Source organism: Crocodylus porosus, unplaced genomic scaffold, assembly GCF_001723895.1.
Source record: "Crocodylus porosus isolate Cpor-Errol unplaced genomic scaffold, CroPor_comp1, whole genome shotgun sequence".
NCBI classification, from domain to species: Eukaryota; Metazoa; Chordata; order Crocodylia; family Crocodylidae; genus Crocodylus; species Crocodylus porosus.
In genome coordinates this window covers 3,569,012-3,589,634 of record NW_017728907.1, presented here as the reverse complement: position 1 = coordinate 3,589,634, position 20,623 = coordinate 3,569,012, and the positions used below count along the sequence as shown (strand labels likewise).

The 20,623-nt window shown below is 42.8% G+C and overlaps 1 protein-coding gene across 4 annotated transcripts in view; it reads left to right on the top strand.

Moving 5' to 3' along the window:
• The window catches only part of CAMSAP2 (calmodulin regulated spectrin associated protein family member 2), a 186,895-nt gene that overhangs the window by 102,769 nt on the left and 63,503 nt on the right, over positions 1-20,623 (top strand). For 2 of the 4 annotated variants that reach the window (XM_019530676.1, XM_019530677.1), the window contains exon 5: positions 16,660-16,692. The exons of the other annotated variants lie outside the window; for them this stretch is intronic. In XM_019530676.1, the coding sequence (XP_019386221.1) occupies positions 16,660-16,692 (33 nt within the window). The remainder of the gene's footprint in view (positions 1-16,659; positions 16,693-20,623) is intronic. 4 annotated transcript variants of the gene reach the window in all.

The following is a 20,623-nucleotide window of genomic DNA, read 5'->3' as shown; positions in this document are numbered from 1 at the left end:
TATATATATAAAAACATTCCTTTCACTTTAGTTACCTTAGGCATTCCACTGGTAAAAAATGTTAAGTAATTTTCCCTAATGGTATTAAAATAGAAGATGCCTGACCTCTTTTCTGTTTTCAGCCACTGCCTTTGTGGGGTCTCCTTATGCAAATATATTCCATTACCAATCAAATTAATTTTAATGGTTTAATTAAAATGGTTAGGCAGGAATACATGCATCTTATTTATTTTTTGTTTGGTTACTGTAACTATATCCTAAACTTGCAGGATGTCTCTTAAGCTTAGCTGATCCATCTAAATTGGGGGTGCTCAATCTGCAGCCTGCAGAGCTATGGCATCTGGTCTACAGGGTTCCCCACCTGGGGGGGAGGGGAGGAGGAATTTGGTATATGGTGTGTATATATATGGTAGATATGTCCTTCCTGGAAGTTTCTAGTCCAGACTTAGAGGACGACTAGGGCTGCTTTTTAAGCATAACGTATTTTAGCATGATATTCCCCTTCTGAAATGGCTCCAAAAGTGCATGCATCAGTGGAAGCCAGCTCTTTTGGCAGGCTTGCTACAGATTAGCCCCCTACCCTCCCTTTTCCCTTACCCACTCCGATCCCCTTTCCTTACCCAATCTGTTGTTCAGCTTTCTGCTTCCTGCCCTGTGCTCCCTTAGGGCAGGTATTAGGCATCCTTAGAAGAGAGACCTCTTCCAGTAGTAGTAAATAGTATTAGAAAGCTGCTGACACATTCTAGTAGCAGCAAACTTGATCTTCCTTTAGCGATGGAGGGGAAAAAATGGAACCTTAGTTTCTTTGCACAGTAATCTAGAGCAGAAGTTCACAAACTCTTCCTTACTGCATACCCCATTCCAGATTTACCAGCTACCTGCATACCCCTATCAGCATAGGTTTTATATTTTAACCCCTTAAATGCCAATTATTATAATGAGAATTAAATCTACTATTACACAATTTATCCTGCATACCCCCCCAAAGATATCTTGCATACCCCCAGGGGTATGTGTACGACAGTTTGGGAACCCCTGATTTAGAGCATAAGATGTCTTTGCTAAAGAAGCTTATTCCTAAAACTAGGTAGATCACACAAGGAAAATATGTAGACATACTGCTGCCTTCTATTATAGCTGTATAAAGGAAACTAAATAGAAAGGACTGCATAGATTTAGTTTTAGTTTGTTTTGTTTTCTTTACTCCTCAGGGTGGGGATTAAGATCCAAAATTCTTGTGGTCTCTGAGAGCAAAATGTCTTAAATAGTTATCTTCTGTAATAGGTATAGTGGATACATTAACTGTTTAAATACTGCTATAGTTTTGCAGATTTGATCACATGAATGTATCTAATGAAAACAGTTGTATATAAAAACATATTTGGGTTTTTAATATTTGTGTTATAGTAGCACTTACAGACCTATTGTGATAGGCATTATATAAATCGGGGGCAGGCAAAATATGGCCTGTGGGCCAGATCTGGCCTGCCAGGTACTTTTATCCAGCCCACAACACCCACCCACTGTACCCTACCCAGCCCTTCTGCCCATGAGGGTTGGAGTGATGTGCAATAGGGTATATTGGGGGCATGTGTATAGTTCCCACCCTTGTGGGTAGAAGCACCTGGCCTGGCCAGCATGCAGCTGCTTGGCAGGACTGCTGCTGCCAGGGAACCTGCTCTGCATCCCGCTTGCTCTAGGCAGCAGGTAGGGAAGCTGTGGGAGCAGGGGCAGAATTGCAGCAGGGCAGGAACACAGTGTGGGGCTGGCAGTAGTGCAGAGCCCACGGCCAGGGAGGCAGCAGCAACATGGCTCAGGTGGCCAGGGTGTGGGTGAGAGGGAGAGTAGAAGGGTGCAGGGACCCCTTGTACACATGCACGCTCCTTCCATGGTGCGCAGCCCTGGCAGGCAATGGTGGCAGCAGCAGGTGGGGGCGCTCATGCCCAGTGCAGGTGCTGGTGCCTGATGGTGCATGGCTTCAGCCAGCACTTCACATTGTGGTGAGAGGTGCAGTCCCCACCAGGCTACCTCTGTTGCCAGCACTTCCTGCCATGCACATGCAGCCCTCGCACTTGCATGGCACAGGAGGGAAGCCCCACATGCTGGAGCTGGCTGCCCCTGTAATGCAGTCTAGAGGTGGGGAAGGCAGCCTTCTCCAGCATGTGGGGCTTCCCTCCTGTGCAGCGTGAGTGTGGGGGTTGCATGTGTATGGCAGAGAGCTCCAACCATTAGAGACAGCCCAGCAGGGGCCGCAGCACTGGCCAGAGCCATGCGCCACCTAGGCATGAGTGCCCCTGCCTGCTGCTGCATCATGGGGCAACGGGAGGGGGTCCCCAAACCTCCCCACCCTCCTTTACACCCCATAAATGCCATACATCCACACCCTTCCCCCACAACTCCCCACATATGCACAACCCCCAACATACCCTATGCCTCCCACACACACAGCCACACCCCCACACTGCACCATACATCCCCCCAACTACCCCCCACAATATTTAAGACTAAGAATTTTTTTGAATTATTATGCAGTCATCTCTATATACAGTATGCAAATACACATCATCACAAAAATATTTTTTGTAATAAAATTAAAATATGTTATAGTAGGTATGTGACCTTTTAGTGTAGGATTTGTTGTTTTTTTTTCTGGTTCTAAGATGGCAACCCTTCCCCCCACCCCCTCCAAAAGGAGCATTTTCAGGGGGCAAATGGAAACCCTTCTGGTGGCAAAGGTCAGGGGTTTGTGATGAAACTTCTGGTCCCAAGATGGTAACCAGGCACTGGGGCAACTGTCAAGGGACGGGACTACCCATGTGGGCCTCTAGAATTCACCAAACCTCATTAAGTGGCCTTCCACTTGAAATAATTGCCCACCCTAGTATAAATGCATAAGAAATATAGCCTAAGGCAGGGATGTGCATCTCATTCAGCCAAATGTCCCTGAGTTGGCCTGTGGGTCAGACTAGAACTGACACCCTATGGAATGGCTACAGAGATGGATGGGCATGTGCATGTTGTGGATGGGCCAGTATATACTGCACACAATGTATGCTGGCTCCAGATGCAGGGGAGCACTTCAGGGAGCACATGCCCCATGATGGTTCCCTGTGCTGCAATCAGCATGTGCCAACCCTGGGGGCTCACTGTGCATGCAGCCTCTGGTGCCAACATGGGATGCACACTGCCTGTGGTGTGCTGACTGGATCCAGCGCTGCACATAGAGCTGTCCCCATGGGTTGTACATGGTATCTCAGGTCAACCTTGCTGCTTGTAGCATGTACAGTGCAGATCCAACCCCCTCCCCCCCCATTCTGCATGCAGTGCATGGGGCAAAGGCTAATGCGTGAGGTTGGTTCAGCAACCTATGGGCCAAATCTGGCTCATGAGCCATATGTTTGAAATCCTTGACCTAAACACTCTATGCCAACTGTCAAATATATATAGTGGAAGAGGGGAAATTTTTGTCAGTAAGGCTTTCAGTACACTAGGAATATGGACAAGGGTGTACTTGCTACATCAGGCATACTTTTGTCTTAACATAGTTCATGTTGCTTCTGGCAGTGTAAACTATATTATACCAGCATTAATGTCTTCATGCTAGGGGTCAGCAACTCTACAGCCATGGGCCCAATCTGGCTTGTGGAGTTATAAGATCCAGTCCATCTGTTGAGGGAGGGAGCTAGGCTTTGTAGCATTCAGTAATGGGGGTTTCACTTTGCTGTGGCTGGGTGGTGGGAGAACTTAGCAGCAGTGATGGGGTACTGCCTTGAGCCTAGTCTAGGTCATTCCAGCTTGGTGCTGCAAACAAGTTGCTGATTGCTATTCTGTGGTATAGGATTGCATCAGTGGAGCTTCATGGACAGCTAAAATACCAGCATGGATATGGTATATGGCTCTTGTCTGTTCCCGAAGGTTTCAGACTGTATATAAGGAAAACTTCTTCACAGTTCGTGTGACCAGACTCTGGAATAGACTCCCAGCAGGGGTGGTGCAAACACCTACCCTAGAGATCTTCAAAAGGAGACTGGGCACACACCTTGTTGGAGTTATTTGACCCCAGCAGTCTTTCCTGCCCAGAGCAGGGGGGCTGGACCTGATGATCTCACAAGGTCCCTTCCAGCCCTGAACTTCTGTGAATCCTTCACATTTCCAAATAATTTTAGTACAATTTTTCTTCATATTTTTCAATGTTTTAAAATATCAATTGCATATTAAAATTTCAGTTCATATTATGATAAATTTATATCAGCTTCTGGAAGAATTAAACCTTAGACCTAAATCTTTTAATAGTCCCCAAAGATACTAGCATATGTTACAAACGGATACAAATTATATTCTGACAGATCTGTAATTGCATGACCTCTGTACAATAGCAGATATGTTGTGTAACGGGGAGCTGGGGATTCCTTGTTACTTTAAGAATGGCCAACAGTTGCAGGGAGCCCCAGGTGCAGCCGGGAGAGGCCAGTTGGTAGGGGACTGATAGGCTCCGGGCACCCAGTGCCGAACACAAGCTTCAGCAATAGGGCAGAGGGGTCTTGGGCGACAGAATACTTATTGCACTGTTGGTAGCACAGCAGTAGTACTGTAGGACTGTGTTCAGCCTGAAAAAAGAGGCTAACTGCTACAGTAGTTTGACTGGTCTGTGAACTTGATTGAGGACACCTGCAGTGGGCCAAAGGAAGGCACATGACTTGCAGGAGTGTGGCTTGGTGGATATATAACTCAGGCTGAGTCTGGAGAGACAGGCTGGACCTTCAAGCTGTGAAGGATGGAGCTCTCTGTAGGAGTGACTGTGGCTGAGAGACTTCTGGGGGAATCCCACTGCCCTGCTGACTTCAAGTAAAGGAGCTGGGGGCCTACCAAAGAGCCAAACTGTGTTGGGTAGCCCAGGCACTTCTAGTTTGAGTTGGAGCCAGAGGGCTTACCTTTTCATTGTAGTTCTGACCGGTGGGCCAGGTTGGGACTAGTGAAGAGAGATATAGGTCCCAATAGTTCCAGAAAAGCTCAAGGAACCTTGAGCCTGCCCGGGGGGGGACAAATTATAGCAAAGCCCAGGAGGGGTAGAAATTGGAGACAACCATATATTGAACTGGGGCTACAAGCCTACTGGGACTCTTAATACACAGAGGCTGGAGAGGGCCACATATCACAGTAGTGCCTAGGCCCATGAGAATGTTAACAGAGAACTATGAGGCATGGCTAGAGGGGAGGTCAGGGGCCTGTGAAATTGTCCCATAAGGCTCATGTTGCTAATGCATTGACCAACAACAGACCAGAAGTCACTCTGGGGCCTGGACAGCCTCCCTTTTCCCAAATTAAATAATTCCAGCCATGTGTGGCAGGTGAGAGAGCAGAGGCAAGATTAGGGAACCAGATCAGAGCAGGAGCTACTCAGTCAGCAAGGGGCATCACCACCACACCTGAGGACAAAGACTGTTACATGTTGCCATAAGACTGTTTTTACTAAAACACTAAACTTTTTTCACACTTCATGGCAGTATCAAAACAATTCTATATCTTTTTATGATACCTGTTAAAATGTGATTAATAGTTTCATAATGTTTTGGTGCCTAAGTAGTGTATATTTTTGTTTTGAACTGGGCCTCATTTATAAATGGATTCATGTTAAAATATTGAATACTGTATTTACGCAAATAGAAGATGATCTTGATTTTAAAATTACCCCCCCAATAATGAGAGAGAGATTTTATAAATTTGTTATAATTCTCCAGGTATAGAATCTAATTATTGGAGGTTTGCCTTGAATGTGTCCCCTTTTCTCTGCTATAGCAGGGAAAATAAATCTGGAGGGTCCTTTGCCCCTGACCCCCATTCACTTCTTTCTCCTCCTGTCCTTACTCCTCTTCCTTAGACCCTGCTGTCCCTATGAATGTGGAAATAAGGACAAATTTGAAAACAATACTCTTAAAATCAAACATGGCTACCACAGATAACTGGGCTGGGGCCCAACAGAATCAGCAGCACTTCAAACCATGGTGAGACATGACGTTACATACAGTTCACCCAGAATCCCTCTGTCATGCCCTCTCTCAGCTCAGTACATATGATTAGTTTGGCCATGCCTCCATGCTGACCCCAAAGCTCAGCACTACTCAGTATGTGTGTATACTCCAGATGTACCTCCCCTGCAGCACTCCAAAGAATCAGTGAACTAATTAGCCCACACTCATGCCTGGAATTGGGCATTCTTATCACAAGTCTGGGGATGCTCCAAAACTTTACACGCAGATGAGACACAGGGCTGCCTGGTCCCACTTCACTTTGGAGCATGGGACCACGCTAATTATATGTGCCAGGCTGAGAGAGGGTCTGACAGGGATTTGGGCTATGCAGTGTTGTGGCTCACCATGATTTGAAAGTGTCAGCAGTGAGGGGGATTGTGCCTAATGGTCACTAACACGCGTCTTATTCAGATAGGTTGCATTAACCTGTCCTTGTGGTAGGTTCCCATCAGCACTGAAAACCTGATCACTGCTTTAAAGGCATCAATGGAGAGTTGGGGTGTAAGGAGTGGTAGAGGGAGATCCAAAGCTGAAAACAGTGGCATTGGTGGCAAGTAACCATGAGGTAGAAAGAGAAATGAAGAGTGAGAAAGAAGGGCCAGAGACGGATAGAGAGTGGAGAAGCAGGGACAGTGTTGGCGCTGGATTTGACCCAGATACCTTGTTCTATGTCAACCCAAACCTGCAGACTAACTGCAGCCTCTCTGTTTGATAATAGACAAACGTTATTGATATTATGCAGTAATAGCAGATAAGAATGATGCAGACAGTTCTATATCTACTAGTCCCAGGGTTTATAAGAGTCAAGGTACATCTGGCTGGTATATGAACTTCACTTTGAGGTTCTCTTGAATGTCAGGTGCCAGCAGCCTGGAGGCCCCCACCCCAACCTCCCCACCCCAGTGGGGTGCATGAGACAGGCTGGTTGTGTGCTCTCCATCTGTGGTGGCTTCAGGTTCCCCTCTTGAGGACCCTTTGCTGCTCTGAAATCCCTAGTTTTTGTATCTTTTCTGCCCCTCTGACTTTTCGTCTCTGGGCATCTTTAATTGGTCTCCCTGTGGTCATACTATCCATGTTTTGTTCTGTCAGCATATTCCTTGGTTTCTCAAACTCCTCACATGCATACATCTTAATTTGGTTCTTTCCCTGGTTCTCCTAATTTGGTCTCTTTATCAAAATCAGAAATCCCAAGGGCTCAGCAGTGAGCACTGTGACCTGGCCAACACAGCAGAGTCCCTTATCTCATGTTATGTGGTATATGTCTTCAATTTCACAGCCTGTGTGTCTGCTGCCTTCCGACACAGTGGGCCTTGAAGGAAACTGTCACAAACAGGCTTTTAGAAGCCAGTTAACCTTTGTCATTCCCGTGGACTGTTGTTCTAATGCAGTCTACTTTACCTACAAGCCAATTCCCAAAAGCAATCCTCTAAATAGCATTTTCTAGCCATCAACAGAGGTCATTGAAAGGGGAGGCAGGTGACAGTAGAAACAGTGATAACGAGAGCAGTGACAGAAGTAATGATGACACGAGGAAGACAGGAGCAGAAAGTGGGAGTTGGACCAAAGGCTGCAGGAGAAGGGACAGCAGGCGAGAAGCAGAGAATGACAGAGGCACAGATAAAGGCAATATTAGTTAGTGATGGGACAGAAGGGAATAAAAATCAACAGAGACGACTTTTTGGAAAAGGTATTATTTGAGATATTGGCAGTGCAGGCAGAGCACCTAGCCAGCTTGATTGAATACCAAAACTGAAAGACCTGGGAATTCACCTGCTGAAGAAAGATGCAGAGAAAAGTGGAAGGGAAGAATTTAAAATGCTAAAATTCATAGTAGGAGAAAAGTGAGGGGAGAGGGTAATTGTAGTACCCCCACTACTTATACAACAATACTGATAACAGAGGGTGATTGTAGTAGATTTTTTTGCAGGCAGTAGACATAGAAAAGTGTATTTAATATGTTCAAAGATTAATGTGGGTAGAGAGAGTGCGGGATAAATATGGTATCTGGATGAGGACATGATGGGTATGAGTAGTTTTAAAAGTGAATGAGTGCAGCCCAGCTGGGGTGCAGCACCTGCCACCTGTGATCCAGCTGGGGCTGTACTTTTATAATGTATTGGTCAACTGAAACAGTGTAACAGTATGGAAAGAAGGAGCACCTTTCTGCACACTGCTGCCACATACTGTGTTTCAGGTGTGAAGGAGGAGAGGGGCATAGAGCAGTAGAGTGCTAGGAGTCTCTAAAATGCATTAGTTCTAGGGGGTGAGTCACTTATTGCAGGTGTCCCCAATGCGTATGCAGGTAAGGTCAGATTCCCTGTGAAACAGTGCGAATCAGAAAGGGATAGCAGGGAAGAAGTGTCTGAGAGCAAGGTAGAAATGGTGACCAAGACCCTGCAGGGAGAAATGGAGGAGGGGAGAGAGACATCAGTAATTGAGGCAGCGCAAAAAAAAAAAAAACAGAAGGAGAGAGGGGAGCAGTGGATAGCCCAGACATGGAGATGGAGGAGGGGAAGAAGGAAGAAACCAAACGAGCAGAAGAAACTGAAGTGGAACAAATGAGAGTGCAGGTGTTGGGGGTGAGGAGGGTGGCAGTGGGGGAGAAAGCGCAAGGGGTGAAAATCAGGAAAAACAAAACTGATAAAGGGGGAGGAAAGTGGGTATCGGGAGTCGGAGAGCAGCTTTCCACCATTAATGCCCCTGGACTTCAGCCTGGAATGGAGACCAGGAGGCAGGAAATGGCAGGGAGATGGAAGGCTTATTGAATGCAAAAGCAATCAAGCAGCTTGCATGTCCGTTGGTTTTGTAAGTGGGACAGGGGGTGGAGTTGGCTACAGGGAGCAGCAGAGTGCTCTCAGTTGAAGCAAGCACAATAGCACTGATAATAGCATTAATGTCAAGAAAAACATGAGAAAATATTGAGCTAATGTTTAAAACAATTAAGGGCAGACATAATCCGTTGACGAGAGTGCAGTATAAACACTTTGAGAAAAGGTGGAGGTGAGGACAGTCTTGGTGTCAGGGACAAATGATGATAACCAGGGATCCTGGTTTTCTCTGATTTTAAAACCCCCCTCAATTTTCGGTTAAAACAATAACTTCAGATCTACATTTTTCCATGGTTTAAATGAAACACCACATTTTATTTATATGTATCTAGATAGCTATACATAGTGATGTTTCATTTTAATCATGGAAAAATGTGGATACACTGGTACATACTCAGGACAGGAAATGTAAAGTAGCAAATTTGGTTCTGAGAAAGTATATGATAGAGTGGATCATTATTTTCTATTTGAAGTGTTAAGGAAAATGGGTTTCCCAGGGAAATTGATAGGATGGATAAGACTATTACATAGAGAAGCAGAAAGCCAAGTGCCTGTAAATGGACATCTGAGCAGAGCCTTTAAAATCCAGTTGGGGGTAAGATAAGGGTGCCCATTATCACCAGTAGTGTTCATATGTGAAATGTGGCTGTTGGCACAAAGAATAAAGAAAGATAAAATTGTAATTGGGGTAACAATACCCAGAGGGGGGACAGGTAAAGTGTGAACTCTATATGGATGACATCAGTGTAGTGGCTAGAGACTAATTATAAATTGTAAGGGTACTAAACCATGCAACAGGGTATGGTGAAGCAACTGGGGCTAGATTAAACTAAATGAAAAGCACTGTAATGGTAGTGGGAGAATAGAGGGACCTAAAGAAGCTTGGACTACAATTAGTGGAGGGAAAAATCAGTAAGTCTTAGGGATCCCAATTGAAGCAGAAAGAAAAGGAAACAGTGTGGCGACAGTGAGGGTACAAGAATTGTTATGTTTGTGGACAGGAAGGACACTGTCCTTTGCTGGAAAAGTGGTGCCAGTTAAGGTGGTGCTACTGCCAATCACTTGGTACACCAGAATTGTGCTTCCACTGTTATGGTGGCAGTTAGTGAAAGTACAAGGGGAAATGCATGTTCTGTTGGAAAGTGAAAAGAGAGAGGCAGGCCAGAATGGAACTCTATAAAGCAAGAGGTATGGGGGATGCTGGACATAGGTTTCTTCGTTCATAGTGCAGTTTGTAAAACAGCAACAGAGGGAGAAGGGAAAGCAGCATGCTTTAGCCAATTGTTGGCAGGTATGATGTTGAGAAGATGAGGAATATGTGAGGGCTCTTGGAAGAAGCCATGAATGTGGCAATCTCCAGTGTATTGCATAAGAATAGAAAGTTTTATAAGAATGTACAACATAGGAGAGGTGGGGCTGGAGTTCCTGAAAGATTGCAAAAGGATAACCAGAATTGAGAGAGAGAGGATGGCATCAGTGGGAGAGTTTACAAAAGGATAAGTGAAGAAGTCATGGAGGGAGGTGGCTGACAAATGACAAAGGGGAGCGTGCTGATCTGGTGTGGCTGATTATATGAATATGTTGCCAGTATAACATAGATGAAGCGTGGAGAGAACAGCAAAGTGTCCAAGAGAGAGATGCAGGGATGGAGAAATAGTGGGACCCGTTTTGGGAGTGTACGTATCCAAAAGTTGTGTGAGAAAGGGTATGTAGTTTTTTGAGTGTCTCAAAAATAAGCTAGTCCTTAACAAAAAAGATGGTATTGTGCGGGCTCATACCAAAGGAAACAATATTGAGAGCACTGTTAGCAAATGTTAAAACCAGTATATAGAAAGTAAGAAACCTCTGGGATTTTAAGGGATTAGGTTTCACTAAAAGAGAAGCAGGGGCTGCATGAACTGAAATACATGAATCAGGTCAAGGAAGAGGTGAAGGAAAAAGGACTGGACACACTTGTTTTACCAAACCAACAGAAAGGACTGATAGGAGGGGTAGAAAGTGCCAGGTGGTTACTGAGGTAATAAGTTTATTATTATTATTATTATTATTATTATTATTATTTTACTTATTTTTTTAGAGGGAAGTTAATTGGAACTCATAGGGTTCTGTGTGGAAAAAATAGAGTTCTGTAAGGTTTTTTTTGTGGGAAATTGTTGTATGTTAAGGGTGTAGTATGTAGCTGTATGATTTTGAGATACAGTTGTTTTGCAACATGAAATCTTGGTAAAACAAAGATGCTTAATATGTGAAGCTTTGTAAGTGACAAGTGACGTGTGTGTTTAATAAAATTTGTAATAAAAAAGGTTGCCATCAGCCCACTAGCCTGTCTTTGTGGTAGGTTCCCATCAATCTTGTGGTGATGAGGGACTGTTTTCTCACTTTCCCCTAGCTGCTTCTCAGCCTTTTGGCTAGGAGCAAGCACAGCTAGGAGGCTTCTGAACTCCAAGCCTTCCAGGCCTGGGGCTTCCACATAGGATAACTCAAAAAAAAGTTCCCATCAGCATATTTGCCCAATGGAAGCCATGTGTTTCATAGTCATGCTCACAGTGGTGGCTGCATTTAAGACAGACAGTGTTATTAGTGAAATTTCTTTGTAAGCGGTTAGAAGATTGAGGGGCTTCCCCCCCCCCATGCCAGTTGGGGAGAAAACATCATCTTGTATTCAAGTAAATACAGTAATTTATTTGAAAATAAAATGCGCATCAAAAATTATATTGGGGGTTCCATTTGAGAAGTATGAAAGTGTTGGACTCCCATGTTTAAACTCAAATTGCTATAACATTATATTTTACCCAGTTCATTGAAAGGCATCACAGATTTCTTAAATAGAGTCCACATCCTAAGCTCTCGTGGTTGAGTGGACTAATAGTCCACTTACTCCAGGCTCTGCTACAAATTATTTCCATTTGTGCTAAAAACAGATTCCTCTAACTACGGTAAGCTTCACATAACTGCATGCTGTATGTCCAGACTATTACTTTTCATTGCTAATATTAATAGTTCTGTCCCACTTCATCTGACACTTAGAAACTCCTCAGATGCTCAGCTAGAAGCTATATTTCCTACACATGACACTGCGCAAAATGCTGCTTTTATATATTTAATAGAGTATTTTAACTTGGCCTCCATTGTAGCCAGTGTGTTTAGAATTTCTCTCAATAGCTTTCTGTTAGCTGAGTGAGTATGATGTGGGTACTATCAAATATCTCTCGGTATTTCCACATAAATTTCAGTACAGTTTATTTGTTTGCAAGCACTATCTCTTTACCCTTTTCCTCAATTCTTTAGGATCACTGACATGCCAATCTAACTTTAGGATCCCCTCCCCCAATATATCTTACCAACAGCTGCAGAACAGCTGCAATTGTGTTCTTGGACCGCTAGCCTCCTATGACTGAAGCATGTGTATACTTGCAGCTGTCGCTGCTGGCTACTATGCGTTTTTCTGTCATATTTTGTTTTGTGACTGGGATTTTAGTTCATTAGTATCAGTAGACATTGTATCAAAAACCCAAGCTTGAATTCTGATTGTGTGATAGTCGATGCAACTTTTTAGATTACTCAAAAACATATTAAGTACTGCTTCCCACAACACTAGAGACCTCAAAAATCCATTAATGCTAAAGTTAATTGCTTACATCTATATTAAAGGCACTTATTTAAGTGGCTTCGTAGTTAGAAATGCTGGCCTATGCTTCCTGTCCTATTGATTTGGGAACTCAAGGTGTTCACTAGATTGAATACATATATTCAGTGTTCTGTTACCTAACTTTTTAGTTACCTATATTTTGAAAACATTGGCTTTGATCACAATTGGTGCCAGTTTTACATTGGTGTGTAATGCACATCAATATCCTCGTGTTTTGATGCACGTGGCTTTCATTAGTGCTTGAAACCAAGTAAATAAAGGGGCTGATGTTATGACTGAGCCTCTGATTTTTTCACTGTATTCTTTTTGGACTAGAACTCTTCGGCTGTTTTGTGGATTTTCCATGTTGCTGATATGGCTGGACATATAAAAGCACCTTGTTCCATTTTACAACTTCAGATGTCACTGAAGCTTCCCTTTACTTGTATTGGCTGCTGTACCAGGCATGTACCTGAGACCTCAGATTTCCTGAGTTTCAAATCTGTGGTTCTTGGGGGTAGGGATGGGTTTAGGTAGCCTGTTGCTCTCAATCATGAGCTTTGAATTGTGAAAGAAATGGGGAAAATATTGCTGTTTATGTTTACTGGAATGATGGCCAAGCAGATATGGGAAGAAAAGGTCTTTGTAGAAATTTTGAAATGGGTAGATAAAGATTTTTTTTTTTTTCCAATTTTAGTTTCTGGCCAAGCAGAAGCAAAATTACTTTTGCTAAATACTCAAAGTTATAAAGTTTGCTGAATAATTCTGTTCTATTTCTTACTTTAGATGGAGCCAGCCTTTTTGGCACGCATGCCGCAAAATAGGCCTGTCCCTCCTGGAGAGCCACTCTGATCCCCCTACCCCTACTTGATTAGCTACTCTTTCTGCTTCCTTCCCTGTTCTCCCTGCTGCGCTGCTTGTCCTGTCTGCTGCTGTTACCTGTCCGCTCCCCAGTCTGCTGCATGCCACATACAAAGGCTGCCCGTGCCACTTGTGGCATGCATACCACAGGCCGGCCACCCTGGATGACTAGCAAATTTCACTCTGGCCAGGAATGGTACAGTAATGAGCATAAAACCCACAAAAGCCTGACAGGCTGCTGTATTTGGGCTGTTTTAGAAATTCTGCTATAAATCTTGAGTGAGTAAATAACCTTTCCTTTCTTTTCAGGGGCGATGCGTAGGGGGTGCATGTCCCTGTGCATAGTGGTGCACCCCCCGCAAGAAGGCATTACCGACACTGTCGGTGGCGGTCTGCGGTCGCCCCTGGCTGCCACAGCCAGCACAGGTCACTGACTCCTGGTTGGCACTCACCAACACCCCACGCCACCCTGCTGCCAGCAGTACTGGTGGCATCTACAGGAGCTCCCCACTCACCACTGCCAGGCACCTGCTGCCACTGGCACACAGCTACCAGCGGCACATGCCGTTCATGTTCCTTTTACATGTCCTTCTGTGACAGTATTTAGTAGAATTCACAAACTCATTGGTATTAGTCAAGGCTGTGCCATGAGCACTAATGCTATGGCCTCAAACTTGCTTCCTCTGGAATATTAACTGTGCACCTTAGTGCCTGCACCATCCCAGCCCCCAGTAAATAACCAACCATATTTGTTGAGGGCAGACAAAACAGTAATTCATATTCAGTTAGGGTAATTAAATCTTAAGTACCTAAACTGTCTGTAGTTAGATTGTGTCCACTGTGTAATATTTTAACAGTAGGGGAAAATAATTCCCTCCTGCTTGCATGAACGTGTGCTTTATGTCACAAATAATGCACAGCTTACATATTTCTTAGATTTATAAAAGCCAAGAAGAGGGTACATATTAAATGCATTATGGGCACTGTGGACATTGCTTAAAAGTGGGATCAAGAAGTAGCACAGTATATAATTAAATATAATCCACTACCAACAAATCAGGCAGCTCACATTTGACTCTCCCTCTCTCCACTCCCATTTAACAGTTCTTCACCTCTTTTAGTTACTCCCCCATTCCAGATATTTTGGGGAAGAAATGGGGGAAAATATTGTCTTTATCATATACCCTGGAGATCATCAGGTTCTAGCAGTTCTTGGCTTAGTTGGGAACAAATTTCAAAGCTGTGGGGTTGGCACAAAGAAAGTTAGGCAAACTGTCCCTTCTCATATGTTCTGAATGGCACTTCAGCTCCATTCAAACTCTCTAAACCCTGCCCAGGCACTTGCATGATTTTTCAATATTGTACATGCGCATGCATGTGTAATAATTACATGCTATTGGTTTAGCATTAAACAGCATTTTAAATATATATATTTATAGATATATCTGTCTATAGATATGGATATCTATATCTACAGATAGATTAATGCTTTAACATTTCTGTCTGTTTAATGCATAACTGTGTAAGCCAATCCTATTAAATTGTTTTAATAATATCCCTAAAAAATACTGCACCCCTTTAAATAAATTTAAAAAACAGACTTGGATAAATCTGTTTTATTTACTCTCATCTTTTCAACCCATCACCAGAGGTACTACTTTTTTAAAAAAAGACTAGATGTGTTTTATTGTTGGAAGAGAGGGGAACAGTTTTACTTTTTAATAATTGACTTCTTGCTTAAAAGTCATTGGAGCAATCAGTCTCTTGTATGAGGGACTTTAGTCTTTCCTCATCTTTTTCTTAGAAAACTTTCACCAAAAAAAAAAAAATGATTTACCAGTATGTTGTAAATGCTGCTTGTAAGTCTTTCGGGCCCTTTCAGTTTGAACCTAATCTTCAATGGATTCTCTCAGCTTTGGAAGTTCATCCTTCACTTTTGGATAACTGTCTTCTTGTTAGACATGACTTCAGCTAAATGAGTGAATGAAAATAAAGCAAGTAGTGAAGATTGATATTTTACTATACAATTTTCCTTCACCCAGAATTTCTACCAAAGATTCAGTAATATATGTAATAGTAATTATTATTCAGTAAGACCTGCAGTCTTATCTACTTGTTTACTTCCGATGTAATACATCTCTCTCTTTAGTCCAAAATAGGTTTATTTTTGCTTCCTTTGTATCTATAAATAACCATTCCTTAGAGATTTTAGCTTGTAAAGTCAATCAGTAGGGTTCTTAATTCAGCTTAATGGTATGTTTGTAATAGTCCCATAATAATAGTTGCATTTATTTTTGTTCAGAAATGTGTAAACATGAATAGGAACTACTCGTAGCTAGATCTTAAAATAAATAAGGCTACATGATAAAAAGTAAAAAAAAAAAAAATAAAAAAATAAAAAAAAAAGGGGGGGGGGGTTGAGAAGATGAGAGTAAATTAAACAGACTTATCCAAGTCTGTTTTTTAAATATATTTAAAGGGATGCCTGCCTATTTTTATTTTATTTTATTTTTTTTACTTTTCATCATGTAGCCTTATTTTTTTTAAGATCTAGTTATGAGTATCAGGCTTGGTTTGGTTTGGTTTACTTTCCACTCCTTCCAACCAGTTGAAAAAGGACTATATCTAGTAGGTTCTTCATTTCAAGTCATTACATATCATGCATCTGATGTTAATGTGGTTTGTCATTGCAAAAACACAACTGTTTGCATCACCTATTGGCCAGAGGACTCGTATGAATATATTTACAATATATTGTTAAATATTTATGAAAGGTGACCTGTTTTTCATTTGAAAGAACTATCATAAACCTCACTGGAATTAGTAATGTTGCTATACAGGCATGTTTAGACCTGTTGTTACACATTGCCTTAGTTTCTTTGCTCGCACATTCTGTGTTCTGAGCAATTTCATTTTGAAACTTTCAATATCATTACCTTAGGTTTCAAATTCATTCCTCCAGCTGGCATAATGGATTGCATATATAAGGTGTAATTACATAGGTGAGGACATGGGGAGCCGGGGAACCTGCAGATTTGAAAAGGTTGTTTGTTTGTTATGGGAAGATGATTCTGCTGCTCTAAAAATAACTAGAATTTCCAGTATTTAATGGTACTGTTTTAAGAATTATATTGTCATACTTCATGATGGTAATAATTCCAAGCATATTACTTACTATGAGATTACAATTCAGTTGTACAAAACTGAGAAGTTTAAAAATTGCTTTATAAGAATAAATTGTAAAATCTGATTTATTTTTTTTTTTCCTTTGCTTTTGCTTTTTCTTTTTCTTTCCCTACTGCTTCCTCTGAAGTCTCCTACCAAATGGTTTTGGAAACTGGTTCCTGTAAGTTTGCCCAACTGCTTCACTTTGATCAAATAGCTTAATTTGAGAATGGCTTTGTCCATGTCATGCTGATATAATCGTTCATTCCATTTATCCCAATTAGATTGCATTACAGCGGATTGCTGTTCAAAGAGAGCATATAGTTTAGAATCCAGTTTTACAAGGTAATTTGGGGGAACAATGTAAGGTATGTTGTTAGATTTCAGAAATTATTTGGGAAACTGTGCACCTGTTGTGGATATGTTTTATCCCTTAGGGTATAGTAGGCTGCTTCCTCAAACTTTAGCTCAGCATATAAAGCATTTTTACTCTAGTAGGTTAGTCTTCCCTGTTCATGGGTAAACTTCCATTCAGTACATGCTGTAGCCATCCCTGGAAGAAGGGAGAATGCACTTTTTTATTGTTGCTAGGAAGTTGCACTAGGACTTTTCAGACCTTCATTAACAACATGCAGTTGCCACATACTCCATTTGCTCTAGTTTATCTCAGTTTTCTATTAAATATATGTATTTAGGGTGGCAAAAGATGATCATACATATGCATTTATCTCAAAAAAAATTCTAAAGTTTAGTTTAAAAGAGTCTGCACTTAATACCTCAGTCTGTTTTTCTTCTGCCTCTTCTGAAGATGATTGTCATTTTCCTTTATTATATGATGGTAGCTTGCACCTAAAGTGTGTGCAGTTAGATTGTGTCCACTTGACTCTGTCATATTTTAGCAGTAGGGAGAAATAAGCCCTTCCTGCTTGCATAAATATGTTCTTTATATGTGAACTAAATCTTGAAGTATTCAAGTAAATGCAGTATCAGACACCTAATTTTGTTCTGAAGAGGTACTTCTGAAGTAGGTTCAAAGAGGTACTTATAATGTACCTTCAGTCCAAAGATAACCCTGTAGCACTCTACCGGTCCCTCAGATGGCTTTTTATGTTAGTTAGAAAATTGTTTGTGTGTTTGAGAATAAAAAAATGAGCTGGGCAGCTGCTTCAAAAATTCTGTTTCTAGTGGATCCAACTCAAATCCAGAAGAATCTTTCAGCTGCATACAATTTCACTGTACTCTCCACTTCCTTTATTGTCATCTACATCTATTGAAAGACAGAATGTGCAGTCTGGATAGAATAATATCTTTTCAGTTTTGTTTGAAAATTGAGGGCCGTATGACTAACAAAGGAAAGAAAAAGACAGTCCTCTGTGGTCACCACCAGACTACAAAAATAAAATACATTTCCCTTCATGTTACGTATTGTACTTCAAACAAGAGTAGTAGTGAAAGAACAGTAAAGTATTTATTTACTGATCATCTTCCCACAGTATATGAGGGTTTGTCATCACTACATTGTTATCTTGAACTGTGACTTGAGTTTTACCTTTTAACTTTATTGTTGTAAGTACTCAAAAAATTGAAGCTCAAGTTAACATGAATTTAAATCACTTCTTAGGTGTTCTGTAAGGAGCACAGGTTGAAGCTGAAGGGCTGCAGATTAAAGCTTTTAATGCAGCAGGGGAATTGCTACAAATAATCAACTGCTAATACAATCAGTCTGTTAATGTCATAATTCTGTGCAGCTAGCAGGTTACTATCATTCACTAGGCCAGGTCAAGGAGAGTAACTTGAATGTGACAACTTTTAATTGCAGTAGTGAATACAAGTCCCTAGAAATGTTGTACACATTCAGTGCTGTTATTAAACACAGTGCTGTAACAGTTCTGTGATTAAACATACTATATGCCTGTTAATGTGTACTTTATCATTATGGTCATGTTAATTGCCACATTTTGCAAAAGCCTTTATAAAAGTTCTTCAAAATTTCAGCATACCTTTTCTATGATTCTATGCTAGGGATGGAAGGGACCACTGGAGGTCATCCTGTCCAACCCTCTGCTCAGGGCAGACTCATCTGCATTCAAACTATTCTACAAAAGTCCTTATCTAACCTATTGCTAAATCTACACAGTCAACCCCACTACCAGGCACATTGCCCAAAAACACCAAAATAACCCTGGAATCTGCTGGAATTGATGTATTTCCATTGCAAGTTTTCTTAAAACATACTCAAAAGGTCCAAGGAAGAGGGCTGTTTTCTCTGTTTGAAGAAGGAAAAATCCCCACAGTGTGTACCAGTGTGATCATGGAGTAAAATTCCTTTGCAATCCAAAATGTGGTGATTAGGTTGATCCTGGCTAGAATATCTAGCCAGGATCCTCCAGATTTAATCCCAGCAGGAGCATTGGCACACGCTGGTCAAAATCTCCCAATTTGGCTACAGTCAACGCCAAATGTTTTTCTGAGGAGGGAAGGCGGGGTAAGAAACAGCCTGAAACCTGTAGCAACGAGAATGGAAAAAAATCCTTCCTGACTGCATGGGGAGAAACCAGCCACTCTCCATTCTGCTGTTCAGCCTGAAGACAGTAAACATAACTCTATATATATCACACTCTCTAACTCTAACAAAATATGGCCCACAGGCTGGATCTGGCCCACCAACTGCTTGGATCCAGCCTGCGATTGCACCTGCGGCAATGCACGTGGGGCCGAGCCCCACCCTCTCCCATTCTGCCTACAGGCCCAGGCCCTATCCAGTGTGTGCAGTTTCCAGTTTTCAGGCTGTTCCTGGTGCTGCTCTGGTCCCCTTGCCTGCAGGAGGAGCTGCCCAGCTGAGCATGGTCCTCCCCAATATCTACCTCTTCTGCAGCTCAGAGTTTTTCTCATCTCCCAGTAATTTTAGGGGAGAAGTGGGTGTTCCCATACTTCCAACAGCTGCTCTCCAGGCATAGCTACTCCTAGATCATGTATGACTAATGCTCATGCAGCCTCTTATTAAAAACCTCCAACGATGGTGATTCTACAACTTCGTTAGGCAGTAGGGCTGTGTGAAGCTTTGGTAGCCGATTTCATTCAGAGGATATTTGGAAGCCAAATCTCCGAATCCAAATCAAATCGTGAGACCCACTAAAAGTTCTGAATTGAATCGGAAGCCTTTAAATTGATTCAGGGAGATTTGGAAGGCTTGCAGCAAACAAACTGAGAAGAGAGAGGGGCATGGGGTGACCATGGGGGTGAATAGGCACTCCGGGAGCGGTCGATCGGGTGGTATTCAGTCTCAGGAACTTGTCTCTGGCATTGATTAACTCATACTGGAGGCTTTGCACTGACAGTAGAGTTCAAGGAGCTCCTGGTGCTGGTATTGATTTTTGTTTTTTGTTTTTTTTGTTTGTTTGTTTGTGTTTTTTTTTTCCTTTCGTCAGTCTGCAGTTTGTAGGTGTTAATCACCACTCGTTATCTTTTTATCACAGCAGGCCTAGCCATAGGCAAGTAAGTTTCTTTTAATTGTGTTGAGGGGGCAGCTAGAGAGTGGCATAAGGGCAAGGCAAATCATTCATTCCTGCCCCTCTCCCTTCTGCATTGTGGGGATTGCCCCACAACCTGGCCCTGGGGCCCTGTTCACAGTGAATCGGGCCCTGGCCAGGCCAGGTCATTGGGCATTTGGAACTCAGTGGTCCCTCCAGAGGCAGCGCAGCACCAGGGAACAATGAGGGCCCCCAGTCTCTGCACAGGGTAGGTCGCAGGTGGGCTCAGCCTCTGCTCCCTGCATCTGCGCCTTGCTGCCACCACTGCTTTGAATGTGGCATGGTGCAGTGCCTCACTGCCTGGCCTGCCCAGTAGCAGAATGAACATGCCACCCCCCTACTTTCAAGGCAGCAGTGGCAGCGACACATGGATGCAGGGAACAGAGGCTGAGGCCATCTGCTGCCTACTCCTGCCCTGTGCAAAGATCGGGGGCCCACGAGCCTCTCCCCCTTGCTCCCCAGTGCCATGCCATCTCTGGAGGAGCTGCTGGGCTCTCATTGCCCCTTGACCCGGCTTGGCCAGGGCCTGATTCACCATGAATGGGGCCCCAGGTGGTCCGGGTTGTGAGGCAATCGGAGCCC